Source organism: Calonectris borealis, chromosome 1, assembly GCF_964195595.1.
Source record: "Calonectris borealis chromosome 1, bCalBor7.hap1.2, whole genome shotgun sequence".
NCBI classification, from domain to species: domain Eukaryota; kingdom Metazoa; phylum Chordata; class Aves; order Procellariiformes; family Procellariidae; genus Calonectris; species Calonectris borealis.
The window spans coordinates 67,428,666-67,444,453 of NC_134312.1; the positions used below are offsets into that span (position 1 = coordinate 67,428,666).

Below are 15,788 nucleotides of genomic sequence, written 5' to 3' on the forward strand. Positions count from 1 at the left end.
TTAAAGTAATTTGGTTTTACTATGATACGTGATCCAAGATCTTTAAAATGGGCAGTTTTCACCGTACTAGTCTTATTTACTACCTTAACTGAAATGGGAAAATGAAAAAGAATTATCATAGTTAACAATATATACTTTTTACACTCACGTTGTTTTTTGTTTATATTTTATGATTACTGAACATACTCTCGCCTGCTTCTAAGAAGAAATGAAAAGGTGAATGAAAGTACCTACAATTTCTTGCTAGATGCTGTAAAGCTGCATTACTGGAGAACAGACAGACAGTTCTTGAGTGATAACGATCAGGTGTTCTGCACCACTTCAGAACGTGATGAAATATCTTTATCAAATATTGATATACTTTATCAAATATCAAATATCTTTATCAAATATCAATATCTTTATCAACGATCTGGACGAGGGGATCGAGTGCTCCCTCAGTAAGTTTGCAGACGACACCAAGTTGGGCGGGGGTGTTGATCTGCTGGAGGGTAGGAAGGCTCTGCAGAGGGACCTGGACAGGCTGGATCGATGGGCCGAGGCCAACTGTATGAGGTTCAACAAGGCCAAGTGCCGGGTCCTGCACTTTGGCCACAACAACCCCAGGCAACGCTACAGGCTTGGGGAAGAGTGGCTGGAAAGCTGCCCGGAGGAAAAGGACCTGGGTGTGCTGATTGACAGCCGGCTGAACATGAGCCAGCAGTGTGCCCAGGTGGCCAAGAAGGCCAATGGCATCCTGGCCTGTATCAGAAATAGTGTGGCCAGCAGGAGCAGGGAGGTGATCGTGCCCCTGTACTCAGCACTGGTGAGGCTGCACCTCGAATCCTGTGTTCAGTTTTGGGCCCCTCACTACAAGAAGGACATGGAGGTGCTGGAGCGTGTCCAGAGAAGGGCAACGAAGCTGGTGAAGGGCCTGGAGCACAAGTCTTATGAGGAGTGGCTGAGGGAACTGGGGTTGTTTAGTCTGGAGAAGAGGAGGCTGAGGGGAGACCTCATCGCGCTCCACAACTACCTGGAAGGAGGTTGTGGTGGGGTGGGTGTTGGTCTCTTCTCCCAAGTAACTAGCGATAGGACAAGAGGAAATGGCCTCAAGTTGCACCAAGGGAGGTTTAGATTGAACATTAGGAGAAATTTCTTTACTGAAAGAGTGGTCAGGCCTTGGAACAGGCTGCCCAGGGAAGTGGTTGAGTCACCATCCCTGGAAGTATTTAAAAGACGTGTAGATGAGGCCCTTAGGGACATGGTGTAGTGGACATGGTGTGTTGGGTTGACGGTTGGACACGATGATCTTAGAGGTCTTTTCCAACCTTAATGATTCTATGAAAACCACAAGAGAGCGCACGATCTCCAAATGTTAGGTAGGTGTAATTCATTTTTACAGCTAGATTCTTTTTTAATTATAGGCAAACTTATTAAGGGACTTTTTTTTGTATGAAATCATTATAGTATTAGCTGCTTTAACATTTTCCTTGTAAACAATTTAGGAACTTAAGTTATTTAGTGGTGGTAAAGATGTTGTGCAAGTATTACCATATAGTCCCCTTTGTTAGAGAAGGGTATCCCTACCATAAGTGGCACTCCTGTGCATTCAGCATTGTTAAGAAGAGTATTCTTCAGTATAGGTCAGGTAATATATAAGTTGAGGGAAGTACTGCTGTTTTTTTAACTGAGGAGCAGTAATGAGAAATGATGTTTTATACTGTAATTACAATGAACAAATGACATATTGTCCAATTGTATTCTTAAGGTATCTATATAATGGGATGATCTTGTAATTGCCCTTGTGTTTGACTCTTCCAAAACACAGCAAATAGTCTTTCTGTTCTTTCTACCAGTTAATAACGTCTCTGGTTTGTAAATGTTAAGTAAAACACCTCCAGAAGTAACTGAAGTATTTGGCTTACTAAGATCGTATTAGTCATGAGGTTTTCCTGGCATGCTCTTGGTCTGTGAACTCACCTTTGATAGTCATCTTACACCTGCACGGGTGTTTAAATCTTCCTTTGATTCACCTGCATGTTCTAGGATTTAAGGGGAAAAATAGGAGGACAGAGGTGGACAATGACAGTGGGGCAATGCTTGCAGTTAGAAGTGGTGTTAGTATATTCCTGACAACCTGAGCGGTAAGCACCTTCCACCCACTTTCACACAGAAATGCCATTAAGATAAGCAAACCATTTTCAGGGTCTACTAAGCTACATAATGATGAGGACAAGTATCACAAAGAAACATGCTCAGGAATTATGATGTGTGTCCCAACTGCATATTTTAGGAAGTTCCTTGCAGCAAATTCCTGTCTTCCTGCATGTTGCGACTCTTTCTTGTCCAGCTGCACATATCTTAGGTACCTGGATAACTGTGTGAATAATGTCGATACCCCACCATGGAAGTGACCTCACCGCTGTTCAGTCTTGGTGTTCTCACTTTAATTCTTGCGCAAACAACTCACGTGGTAGCAAATACAGAACCATCAAGCCTGGTACGCAAGCTGGAAAACTACTAGAAAAAGGAATAAACTATTAAGAAGGAAAACTAGGATTTTTTTTTTTTTTTTAAGTGCAGCGACAGTATGTGCTGGCAAAGACGGATGGCGCAGAGGGTCTGGAAGCATCCCGTGGGTTGGGCAACCAAATGTCTGTGGGACCGGTGTGCCTTAGCCAGCGCTGCCACTCACTGCAAGGTACCAAAAGAGGCCACCAAGCAGCGATGGACGGAGGTACCTCGACACAGCTGCAGCAGTGGCAGCTGTACGCTGGCAACACTGCTGGGCCCCTGCGTCCCCTGGCCTAGCCATCCCCAGGCTAGCCGACCCCAGGCCTGCTCCCTGCCGGGGTCCTGTGCCGCAGGGCCTGGCTTCCCCTCCATCGCCATGGCGGTTTGCTATCAGCCGAGTCTCCTGTTGGTGCCTGCATGGGGCAGGCGTCCCTGGACGCAGAGGCTGCAATACAGGAGCCGGCAGCCGCACGGGTACCGTGAGGACAGCGGCCTCCCCGCCCCCGGCCGCTCTCTCCCTCAGGGAGAGGGGCGCGGCGGGCTCCACAGCCTGCGTTCCGTACGGCGACATGGCCGCCCCCACAGAGCTACGGCCTGGAAACCACTCCCTAACCCCGCCCAACTGCGAGGCATCCCGGCTGACTTTTATCCGTACAACAAGATGGCGGCCACCTCGCCGACCTCTGCACGAAGCCAGAGGGAGGCGCTGCGGCCGTAAAGCAGTGCCCGTTTCCCGATACCCAGCTGTCGCAAACCGGTGAATGGCTCTGGAGAGGGACCGGGGGCGGGTGGGGGCAGGAGCCTGTGACTGTGGCACGGGGGGGCGGCGGCGCTAGCGGCGGCTCCTCTTCCTCCTCCTGCCCCCGGGGAAGCGCTGCCTGCCGGCGAGGGAAGGGGAAGATGGATCCCAACAGGATCATCCAAGCTCTGAAGGGCACCATAGACCCCAAGCTGCGCATCGCCGCCGAGAACGAGCTCAATCAGGTGAGGGGGGCGTACGGCCCCGGCCGGGACCCGCCGGCGGCCTGCCCCGCCCCCGCCCCGCCGCGCCTCGCCCCGGCCGCCGCGCGGCACGGGGCCGCCCGCCCCGCCGGCAGGGGCGAAGGGGGGGCGGTCGGGGTGCGCCCCCTCCTCCGCGCCGGGACCGCCCGCCCCGCTCCGCTGCGCAGCGAGGGGCTGTGGGGCGGGGGTCCCCGCGCCGCTGCCCTCCCCCTGCGCGGGCTGCAGCGGAAAGCGGGGCCGAGCCGGGGGCGGCGGCGGCATCCCCCGCCGGAGCGGGCCCTTCCGCGCCGGCTGTCAGCGGCCGCCCCGTCGCGCCGCTGGCCCGGGTGCTCGGCCGCAGGGCCGAGCGGGGGCGGCCTGGCAACGGGAGGCACGGCCGCCCCGGTCCGGCTGCCGGGACCCCCGGGGCGGGGTCTGCCGCTGCGAGACCTGCCGGTTCTCGGAGCCTGCGGGTGGCGGGCGCGGAGCGCGGCCCCGGCGACCCCTGGTCCGCGCCGTAGGTGCCCGGCGGCCGGGCGGGATCGCCGCCCTCGCTCAATTTTGTCCTTAATTTTGTGACCCTGGGAGCGGGGCGTACCGAAGCGAAGTGCGGCGGTCTCATCCTCGGCGTGGCCTGAGCAGTGACGTCCAGTGTTTGGTGCTGGAAGGCACGACATGGAGCTCCGCTCCGCTCGGATCTCTGTCGCTCCTACAGATGATAGATAGCAGTGCCTCTCGGGGATTCGTTTTGTCCCGATCAGCAGCGTGCCAAGTAAAACTTTCAGAAAGGCACATGAGATTTTTGTGGGTAGTATTTATCCCAGCATCCCACAGTTAATGTAGCGGGAGTATACACTGAATCAAAACTGTGACCGCAGTCCCAATTTGGACATCTGAAAAAAGAGAAAGTTCCCTTGCACAGCCTTAATAAAGCTTTAACCTCTATACTTCGATGGGATATTTGATCGATTTTATTGGAGGACTTGGATTTTTCGACTGCGTTGGTGTGTTAACAAAACAGTCAACGAGAATTGGCTGTCAGGAATTACTGCTACTTCAGGATTGCTACTCCGGCTTAATTTTCTATTTAGGCAACTTAAAACTCCTTCTGAATTAGCTATAGCTAATCCTTGCTTTAGCAGTTGGCAAGTTCCTTTAGTAAATCAGTGGATTAAGTGCTGGACATTGAGAAGGCTCTTGCGTATAGTTAGATAAAAATGCAAACCTTTTTTTCTTTATTTGGCATAGTTACTTTAAAAATTCATCAGTACCTATTTTTATCTCTACTATTAAGGTCTGAGAGGGAAATTATAAATATTGTCAGCAGCTTGTTGCACAGAAATCAAAACTACCATAATAAACTGCTGCATGTTTGGCAGGCTCAGAACAAAGAGGCAGCTGTCTGGATTCCTCTGTCCTGCTCCTAACGCTGTCGTTTTAACATCACGAATAAGTACTGTGAAGCTCAGGAGAACTTTTGAACGCGTTTTAAGATTGAGATCTGTAAAATGTTTTAAGTTCAAGTGATGGATAATGCAGTTCTCATGAAAGACAGGTTTTGGATTGAAGAGTGCAAGTATATTTATTGAGAACAGGTTGAGATACAGATTTTTATTTAAAATAGCTGACACGTTTTTTCTAACTATTACAAAGAATGAATCTTGAAATTAAGACATACCTATTGTTGTGTAGGTTTCCTGTTGCTAAATGAAGCATGATGTATCTGACTGACATAATGTACTGATGCAGTGCTGGGTTTGACATGACTCTTTGGATGAGTGGAACAAAAGTGCTCCTGAGGAATGTCAATTAACGTGGGCCTTTGACATCTTGAAGCCTTTCAGTGCTTTTGAAGCAAGACTTCAAAGCGACATGTCAGACTCCCATGTATCTAATGATCGTGTTGACATGTAACTGTGTTCCTGCAAGTACTGGAATCCAGATGCTGTTCTAGCTTTTATCTTGTTCTGGCAAAGGAGCCGATCCACCGACCAAACAGAATACCCTCCAACAATAAGTACTTGAAGTGGTAATACCACACTTGGCCAACAAGAACAGGGGTCACCTTTATTTTGTGCACTAGTTAAAGCGATGCTGCTCCTGATGCATGCTAATGGGTACTGAGGTGAAACTTCTCTTGTGTTAGCCCGTCAGCAGTGTACGTTTGCTTTCCAGTTTGAATCCAGGTAGTGACAGGAGCTTCCCAGAGAGTATAAATCCTACTAGTCCACCAATATAGCACCTCTCTGTAGGCACTTCATTGCTTGTACCAATACAGCGAGTCCTTTAGAACAGTATCATAATAGTCCCGATTCCATAATTTCCTTACAGGATAGAGTGTGGGGAATGGAGTTAAAATGAATGAAAGCTTGCCTACCTGTGAAAAGTCCCAGCATGTTTGTAAAGGCCTCTTTCTCTTCCACATGTTCCTGCACCTGTGTAAAGATAGAGTTAAATCAATGAAGTTGCTGTCTGCCTTCTGGATTATCATCTAACTGCATTCAGAAATGGCATCAAGATTCTTCTTTTTTTGCCCTTATCTATTGGAAGTCTGTTACTAAATTTTCTTCCTCCTGTAGCTAGAAACAGGTGTTGGTTTCCAGCCTAAATTAATTTATGGTCCATTTATATCCATTTGTGCCAATCTTCCTTCTTAACTACAATAGGTTTCTTGGTACCCGCTCTGACATGTTTGTCAAAGGCTGTATTTCCTTTACCTTATCATAAAACTGAATTTATGAAATCTAATAATAGGAGAGCACAGCTCTTCTCCACACTTGTGTCCCTTTGAATTAATCTTTCTTGTGCAATCTGGTCATTTGTGTTTGCAGCATTCCAGAAAGTCTCATGCTCAATGCCACTAATACCTCATTTGGTACATCCTAAAACTACAATTATTTTTTTATCTTCTTGCCTACATATTTCTTATCACTTAATATACCGAGGTCCTTTTATCCTATGGTTGTTCCTCACTAAGAAACCTCAAGCTTTTAGGAGAAATTCCTATTATCCTTGAGTGCATGACCATGTCCTTTGTCCTATTACTCCACTCCATTTTTGTTGGTGCAGTTCTAAAGATCATCCGGTTCTTGGTAGGATTTTTCTAATCTTTCTCCTTGGATGGTGCGTGCTACTTCTGAGTCATCAACAAACTTTACTTCTCTCAGTGACCTGAACATAAATGTAAAAGTGTGGGATTTGTCTGAAATGTGATTCTTGATAAACTAGAGCAGTAAATTCCTGCCAGGTCAGTAATCTCTATCATGTAGCTGCTATCATTTCCCTTTTAGCCTGTTGATTTTCTAAGTGTACACATCTTTCCATTCCCGTCTTTTTCTTTCATTTTTTCCCCCCTCATTTTTTTCTTCAGCTCTGTCGCATCATAGTTGCACTGCACCTTAGGATCTCATTTATCAATCACACTGTACTTATTAGAGCAGTCAATTATTATACCAAGAAAGATACTAAATTTCCGTGCACCTTTCTGTGATATCTGTTCTAGGCTGCTACTCTTGTTAGGTCTGTCTCATGAACTTCAGGAACTTTTGCTGCTTTTAATTTTGGGGTTTTTTTAATGGCTAAATACTGCTTTCATGTGCCATTTCTTGGAGTGTTGTGGAACGTACTGTCTGATTATGTGAACATACAAAGTCATCTCTTATTCCAATTCAGATAGGATTACCATACAATTTTTGTGCATTAATGTTCATTGGCTCAACCTGCTGTAATATATTTCTTTGGCCTGTAACAAAGGGGAAAGTAAGAACACAATTGCAGAAATACAGCTCTTTATTTAAATATTGAAAAGGAGTTGCAGAATTTGGCTTTGATGGGAACTGAGAAGCAGGGCTGGAAGAAGAGAAGGAAGTGTGAGAAGATTGCCCAAATGCAGAAGAGAGCAGAATAAAGTGGGGCTTCCTTCCGTATCTTTGTCGAGCTGGCTACCATAGTAGGCAGGGATCTTAAGGCCAATCTGCAAGTGACAATGAGCACGCACCTCACGTTACCTACAGAAAGGAATCTCGGGTATTTGTTTTGAAGACCAATTTGATGAGGAAGTTGACTTGCATGGTTAGAGGTGCTGTGAAAGTGGAGTTTGAGCCTGGACAAGTTCGGCAGCAGAACCCACAGAGGAAAGAAGCTCGGATAGGTTCTTATAGGTGTTTATTTTCACTGTGTGCGAAAACACTGTGCATTTTCCCCTCCCTAAACGATGTCTTTGCATGTAGGCAGGGAAAGAAGAAAGTGTCTTTTGAAGTTCTAGTTTGTTTTAACAACCTGTCTGTGACAGCAACCTGTGACTGCCAGCCTGAAAACCAAGAGAGCAAATACTATTAACAACTGCAAAAATATTCCCAAGTGTGACAAATACTGATGGAGTTTCTAAGTAACACATTTTCAGTGCAAGCAAAAAGAAGATAAAACTTAGTAAACCAGATAGTTGAGCATTCAAATCAAATGCATGAAAGCCTTAAAATAATCTTTGTAAACAATTAATTGCATACATATTCAAGGTACAATTTTTTTCTGTGTGTTTATTTTTGCAAACAAAGATGCAGTGCCTTGATTTTTCAGCAATTTTTACGTGCCACACTTGGATTCAGAGGTGCGGAGAAAGAGATGTTGTTTACCGCTGGTGGAGAAGGATGGTCTTGGCTTCGCTTGCAGAACCTGAGGGAAGGCTCCAGTTTTCCATGTCCATTGTCCTGTCCCAGATTGTCCTGTTGCTGTTCTGCAGAGGAAGAAGCACCTTCCCATGCCACTGTGGTTGCTATCACTGCAGTGGGCAGGTTACTGGCAAATGTGATTATGGAGCAGTTGCTTGCTGTGGGCTTTAAATGCGACAGCAAGAAAGACACAAGAATTATACTTACTGAAATGAGTTTAGTAGTATATAGTGCATGATAACCTGGGAGCCAAATCTGAATGTTAGGTGTGAAAAGTATTTGCTTCAGTAGGATCCATTTGAGGAAACTTTCATGTATTTTTCCTGCTCATCTCTCCTAGTATTCTGGTCCTTTACATATAACGGTGGTCATCTTGCTGTTTTTTGGTGGCCCATCTGAGGCTTTTTTTGGGTGTCATCTGTTCTATGCCTAATCAAATGCAAGAGGAAATGGGCAAAAAAATGATGCGTTCTCTGACATTTTGAAGAGTGGGGCTGCAATGCTGAGGCGGGAAAGAATGCATGTTAGGCCAAAAATGAAAGGACAGAGTGCAGAAAGCTGTACAGCTGCAGTGCATAGATCCTGAGACAGTGGACGCAGGTGGAACAAGATGCGTGGGGACATATGCATGTCCTTGGTCATTGCTGTAAATTTACTCAATTGTATCTTACCAGTGCTGTATACCTCTTCTAGTTTAGCTGCTAGCCTTGCACATTGCTGTACCCCATCCTCTTAAGCCCACTGGAAATTAAATGAGATTTTTTTTTAGCATAAATGCTCTGATCTGTGATTCATGCAAGAATAGTCAGTATGTGTTTTACACAGCTTTAAAATAATCGTTGTCCTCAGTACTCAGTGAAAGTTCATCTTTCAAAAATTTGTACTTTCTCCTTCGAAGTAAACATATGCCCCCATCGATCAGCACCTTCATAGAAAGTTTTACCAAATCACAACAATGTGAATTCAAGGCAATGTAATTATTCACAAACCGCACAAAGCAGCGTGCTGTGTTACGGGAGTTGGGCTGAAGGTCTTTTTCAGCCATCTGGTGCCTCCCTGCGGCTCCTGGGCACGGCTCTTCAAAATCGGCAGCCAGCTTTCCGTTCCTTCCATGGGACTGATGATATTCCTGCTCTCCATTTGTAAAAGTTCAGATGCAGCTGTAACGATACAAATAACTGTCTTGCTGAACTCATCCAGCTCCGAAGTCTCTTCCTTGTCGCTTTCAATTTACACAGTGCACACCTGACAATTGCTCTGCACCTGCTCACCTGATACGTACAGCTTTGCTTGCTGGTGTCCAGGGGCCTGCTGTATGGTTTCCTGAGCAAAGCAGGGAAGGATACATCCCAAGATCGCAATTAGCATGACAACTAAACCAACGAGAATGTGCTGGTATAGGAAAAATATTGCTGCATGCAGCTTTTTAAAAAGTCCTCTGTGCCAAAAATTGCAAGCGGTGTGTAGTTTTCCTGACCGGGTTTGTTGCTGCACAAGTGAGCAGGGTGGTATTTGAGCTTCGCAAATACAACAGAATTGGGTGTCTTGTTTCTAAAACGGGCACACAATCTCTGTTGATCTCTGCAGCGTTCATGTTTCTGATGATGAGTAGAAAAGGAAGATATGTAAAAATGTGAATTATGGGATGGAATGAGGAAACTAGGGCATTGTTCAAAGTCGTGATATAAAGGTAATGATAATAGTATGGAGTAGAAGGATTTAGTGGGAGCTTGGTACTGTGTCCCTGTGATCTCTTTAGGGTTGCCAGTATGTGAAGTGTAAAGAAGCCCTCATCGCAGTGTGCTGGTAGGGATGGGGCCCCCTCTGAGATACTGTGTGTACCTTCTGCGTAACATGTCTTTTATCGCTCCAGGCGCTTGCTGAGAGGATTCGCTCTGCAGGCCAAATAACCCTATTTGTATACATCCTGGCAAAACTTCAGGGATAGCGGTTGTGCGCCAGCACAAGTGGTAGCAATAAAGCTTCCTGGAGTAGTGGTGACTTTAATGTAGATTCAGTAAAAGCTGTTTGCACACAGAAAGGGAAGTAATTTATACTGTTATCACTGTGTCCACCCTAAATGTGATACTGGTGGGTTTACTGCAGGGAAAAAACAACAACAACAAAACCCCCAAAAGGTTGCATTCTTAGTCAATATGTTTTTAGTAGTAAAAGCTGTTCGTAGACCGGGTCTGAGGACAGCATATTGGCACTATTTAGAAGAAAAAAGACGATTGGAGTTCATGCACATTTTTGCTTTTCTGTGCTTCTGGGATTCCTCGTGCTTTGCTTATCTCCCTGGGAGTTGGGTGTTGAATGCTGGAGGCTGCCACAGCCTGCTGCAGCCCCGTGGGTCGGAACCCACCAACATTGTACAGATTCTGTCTGGTAGCGACTAAAGGACAAGCTTTGGACCCCAGTATGCTCGATTGAAAGGTTATCTTTGGAATCCAGTATGCTTCAACCAGTTGATGTTGAAAGCTGGTATTTCAGCGTGTCCATAGATAAATGGAGTTCCTGTGCTGTCTGTTACAGCTTTTACTTTATTTGGAGCATTGCTTATGGATAATTAAAGTTTATAGGGAAGGGAATTGCAGGAGAGTATGCTTTTCATTTGCCATTACTGCTTTTATCTGAGATCTGAGATTACTCTATAAACATCAAATGAGTCTCTGAGCACAGAGTAGGTTAGAATTACACTATCATTATAACGAGTAAAATGAGGGCCAGAAAGTTCAGTGATTTGGTAAAATTATTGAATGATAGCATTGTGGTGCAGCTGTTACACTTAGGCATCATGAAAGCAATGTAAGTTTACCTCATTATGGAAATGTTAGATCAAGGAACTGGGTGCATGAAGAGCAGAATGTACCTCTTATTTCACAGCTTTCGAATGAGGTAAAGTTTACAGGAGGATGTAGTATACTTGTACTTAAAGCACAGCTCTGGAAACAACCACAGAACTGCTAGGCATAATCTAGCTGGAAAGAAATACTATAAAAGGTGAAATAAAGCTTCTGCCATCTAGCCCCAAGAAACATCTCTCTTTGAACATAAAGCACATGGATCTAAGCGATGAAAGATCTGACCTACTAGTAACTACTGATGTTGCCAAGGCTTAGCAGTAACTGCACCATGCTGAGTCAACGATTCTTCACGTTGGAGGACCCCTGTTGAATGACAGCAGTATAATGCTATCAGATTTTCACATCTTTTAAATCTGGTGTGCTTTGCTCAGAAGTTCAGTGAGCATTGTTTTCTCTTTGAAATTCTTCAGCTGCGTGGCTGATGTAGTGTTTGGAAAGTTCCCAGGAAGGCTGTGGGTTTTGAAATGTTATCTGTCTACGCATGATTTTAATTAAAAATGGTTATTCTGCTGTGTTTCCTCAGTTTTTATTTTTCTATTAAGATGCTCTATACATCTAGTCCGTTAAAAGATAGCTGTATAATATATGACTAATGCAGATGCTCTTTACACTTGAAAATAATTTAAAATCGTTTTCTTAATCTCTTCAAAGTTCAGTATTGCTATTATACCACAATCTATTTTGCAAATAAATGGTATGTATTGATGAAACATGTCAATATCCATTTGACTTATGAGGCTAACTTAAATAATTCAAAGACAGATCTGTAGTGCTTTGCATTATGCATTCTCAGAATTATTATTTAAATTTTCGTTGTCACTAATCTCAAATAGAGAGCCTTGTCACGTTACTTATTCCACCCATGTGCCGTTACATGCTCAGCTTCTACAAGTAATTATTTGGATTGCTGCAGATCTGGGTAAATCCAAGCGCTAAAACCTTTCATACTTCATGAGGAGAGTCAAAGAACACTGCAAAATCCTTAGTTTGTATTTCTTATTCAGCTTTCAGTAATACAGTCTTCTTTAAACATAGTGATTTGCTGACTGTGTTTTATATGTATTTCAGTCCTATAAGATCATCAATTTTGCTCCAAGTCTACTTCAAATCATAGTATCAGATCAAGTTGAATTTCCAGTGCGTCAAGCAGGTGAGATAAATTCCTTGTTTCATTTTCTTTCAGTATAAAGTCAGTCTGTCAGTTCTTTCAACAGAGCATGACTTACATGTAAGTAAGTTCACGTTTGTTCTGAATATGGAAATGAAAACGATCTATCTTTGCTGTTTCTTTCCTACAAAAGGATCAGATAAAACCATGGGTATAGGTAGAGTTCTGCCTTGGCTTCCCTGTGTTTGTAGTGATCTCTACTGGATTGCTGTGATACTAATATGAAAAGAGATTATTTCTGCTCAAAACTGAGTACCCAGGGAGCCTTAAGTATTCTTTCTTCTGGTGTTGAAAAAGTAGTGATGCCAAGACAAGTGGGAATTTTAAGAAAAAGTGGATCTCATTTGAATACGTGTTTCTCTATTTGAATCCCTTTTCCTGGAAAAATGAAAGTTTCTGAAAAATGAAAAAAACCCATAGTTCCCTAGCTCAAGGGTAGCCACATATGCTTAGTCAGTATCTATGGTGTCCACTCACAAAAATAGATATGAAGGAAGGTCACATCACTGGTAAGTTATAAATTTATAGTCTGAGCATGTCTAGAAAGATTGCCCAACTGTGTGTGTGAGTTCAGGTGTGGAGATGCAGTTAACTTTAGGGTTACGTGTACGTTTGTGTAAGATCGGATTCTAAATTCTCATAATCTATTTTAATTACTCCTATACAATTTTTTTGGCAGATAAAGAAAATACTCAGCTTTTTCAAGAAATTGATGAATACTGTTTCATTCACAGCTCTGTTTTTATCCTGTGGAACAGCATTTCCCATAGAAGCACTGTTGGTTTTTTTGTACAGATCCTATTAATCCCCTGAGTGCGTTGGGGCATGCTGACATATGCTGTTTGTCATGCTGGCCTGTATTTTTTTAAAGATAATCCAACTTTGAATGGCATTGTTAAACCATTCTGTAGTAAAGTTTGATGCTTCATCTAGACTCCATAAGGTATTTTTTGTAAATTAATCTCTCATTTCAGTATCATTCAGGGAAAAAAACAAGTATGTAGAACACAATTTTTTAAATTTCTGTTTAATTTTTTTAAATTTTTTACAGAGTAGGGGTATAAAATAGAAAAGCACATTTAAAGCAGATATGTAAGTCAACAGATTTCCCTGGGAATTTTTTAAAAGCCAAGAATTTGCATAACAACAAGATCTGTGGACAAAGTAAATTAAAGTCTTGGGCTGATCTTTCTGGGCCTGTTTCTTAACTGAATATTCCGGCACGTCATAGACAAAGAACTGTTTTTCCTCTTGCGCCTATGAAATATTTTACCAACTACCTGTTTTCATACTTAGTAATTTGTCGTACAAGAAAAATGATTGTACTCAAGGATATCTTATTTATACTTTAAAACCCTAGCTAGTAATCAACCAAAATAGTACAGGGATAAGAGTTTTATTAAGAACATTCCTTTAATGTCTTACACCGTATTTCCTATGTTTCCTAAAGCATGCCTACAAGCATTTTAGTACTGAGGCATAAATGCTGCTTTATTTTCAGTTGAAGATTAACTTTGTTTTTCATTGTTTTTCATGTGAGACAGAAGGGAACAATTCTAAGGGATTATGGGAAATCCTAATAGTGAAATAAAGCTTAGGGAATTCACAATGAACATTTCTGTCTAAATAGAAGGTAGGCCACGTGCCAGTTTCATACCAGGCATTTCCCCAAGCAGTGTGTCCCATCTGCATACGCAATGATTTGTTGACACGAGCCTTCCAAAATTTCATTTACTGAGCTTGAGTAGTTGTTTTAGGGATGAGTAAAAATGCAGATGAGTAGATTTTTGTTTGCTTGTTTAGAACGATGGAATATTAATGTCCATATGGAAGACTGCTGTAATAAAGAATGTACCCCAATAGAAGCTGACGGAAATACTATCCTGTTCTGTTTAGGACCAGGCCCTTGAGCCTCATCTTGTGTGGAATCATTAAAAAAATGGTTTCCTGACTCAGCTGTGCTTAGCCCCTATATCTGTTAAGAACTCATGCAGTGGTTTTCAGGTGTCTTTTCAAATCTTTGTTCTACTTTCATGTACTACATGTTGAGCACAGAGTAATGTGGAGATGTGTTAGAATTAAATTATTATTTCCCCAATGTTTATACTTAGCTGCCATTTACCTGAAGAACATGGTGACGCAGTACTGGCCGGACCGTGAACCACCTCCTGGAGAAGCAGTATTTCCATTCAACATTCATGAAAATGATCGTCAGCAGATTCGTGATAACATTGTAGAAGGAATAATTCGTTCTCCTGACTTAGTGAGGTACCTTATATTGTGTAGAGATATTTCTATAGCTTAAGTTTTCAGACCTACCAGTCCGGTTGTAGTTAATGTGAGAATCTCAATTTCTTGGGAGATGAAACAAGTACTTCTTTTGAAAATGTAATAATAATCAATTTTGCCATATTTATTTGCACTTGTTTTTCATAAATGTATTAACCTAGCTAAGAGCTCTGTGATGTGATTTGTCCTCTTATGGTGTAGTTTAAAGTGTCTTCTAATGCTTACTGTAGTGACAGCAGGTAGTATAGAGGGCTATCTGCAATACAGAATTACCCATTCAGAGAAATACTGTCCAAGATCTTTTTTTTTTTTCCTAGTAGCGCTTTTCTCAATTACTTTTTATATGTAATCCCAGTATTTAAATGTGTGTTAGCCTTCTTGTTTTTAAGATGTTAAAAGAATGAAGAAATGCTGTTCTCTTTTTGCTGGAAGAATAGTTAAGATTCACAGACATACCGCAATCTATGATTGTTCACCAGTGTAATTAAAGCGAGGCTGATAGGATGGGATTAGGCTGTAGTGTATAGATTTTCATCTTTGAAAAACAGAAGAAAATCTTCCTCTTCTCTCCTCCACCTCTCCACCAGCTAGGTGCCCAAAGTTGTCTTTTTTTGTCAGTAGTCATATCCGGAGGAGGAGTGATTGTCTATAGATTGAAATTAGGATTAGAGAAAACACTTTAAAAAAAAGAACGAAATACCAGAATGCATTAGGCTGCTATAGTATTGCTGTCACTGGAGGACTTTATGAATAGATTAGACAAACACCTGCCAGGACTGCTTAGATCCTGCACCGAGACAGGAAAATGAACTAAAACATCATTTCCAGTTCAGCTTTTCTAACATGCTCTGACACAGATGTCTAGAATCCCCACTGAAAGAGATAGTTGCTCCTTGCCAAGATTGTGCTACAAGGTAAGGAAGCTTGTGTTGTTTCTGTGATAATGTAATAAAGGCATGGAGTTTTCGCTGCCATCATGTTGTAAATACCAAGGCTAAGTTTATACAAAAGAACAAAAAATAATGGAAGTTTGAGGAGTTTTTTTGCAAACTGGTTCAGGCAGCATTTCATAACCTGATATTCAAAATGCCCTGACGTTACAATGACAATCTGCATCTAAAAGAATTGTTGAAAACCCCAGGACAATCACCTGGAGTAAAGTAGAGGGTTTCTAAATACTGGCTAAACTTGTAGATTTGTCAGAGGTTAAAAAGGTCAAAGAAACTTTACTGCAACTAGTCTGATGCTGTAATACTGTTATTTTTCACTGTATGCTTGTGAGAATAAGTGGGGAGGAGGAACCAAATCAGCAATGAGCACAAA

The 15,788-nt window shown here is 42.9% G+C and overlaps 1 protein-coding gene across 4 annotated transcripts in view; it reads left to right on the forward strand.

Moving 5' to 3' along the window:
* The first annotated feature begins 3,139 nt into the window (after nucleotides 1-3,139).
* The window catches only part of IPO8 (importin 8), a 53,760-nt gene continuing 41,111 nt past the window's right edge, over nucleotides 3,140-15,788 (forward strand). For 3 of the 4 annotated variants that reach the window (XM_075158573.1, XM_075158581.1, XM_075158590.1), the window contains exons 1-3: nucleotides 3,246-3,477; nucleotides 12,077-12,158; nucleotides 14,288-14,444. In XM_075158573.1, coding sequence (XP_075014674.1) covers nucleotides 3,394-3,477; nucleotides 12,077-12,158; nucleotides 14,288-14,444 — 323 coding nt within the window. In that variant the 5' untranslated portion in view covers nucleotides 3,246-3,393. Of the gene's footprint in view, nucleotides 3,478-12,076; nucleotides 12,159-14,287; nucleotides 14,445-15,788 lie in introns of all 4 variants that reach the window. The other variant, XM_075158563.1, reaches the window with a different exon arrangement.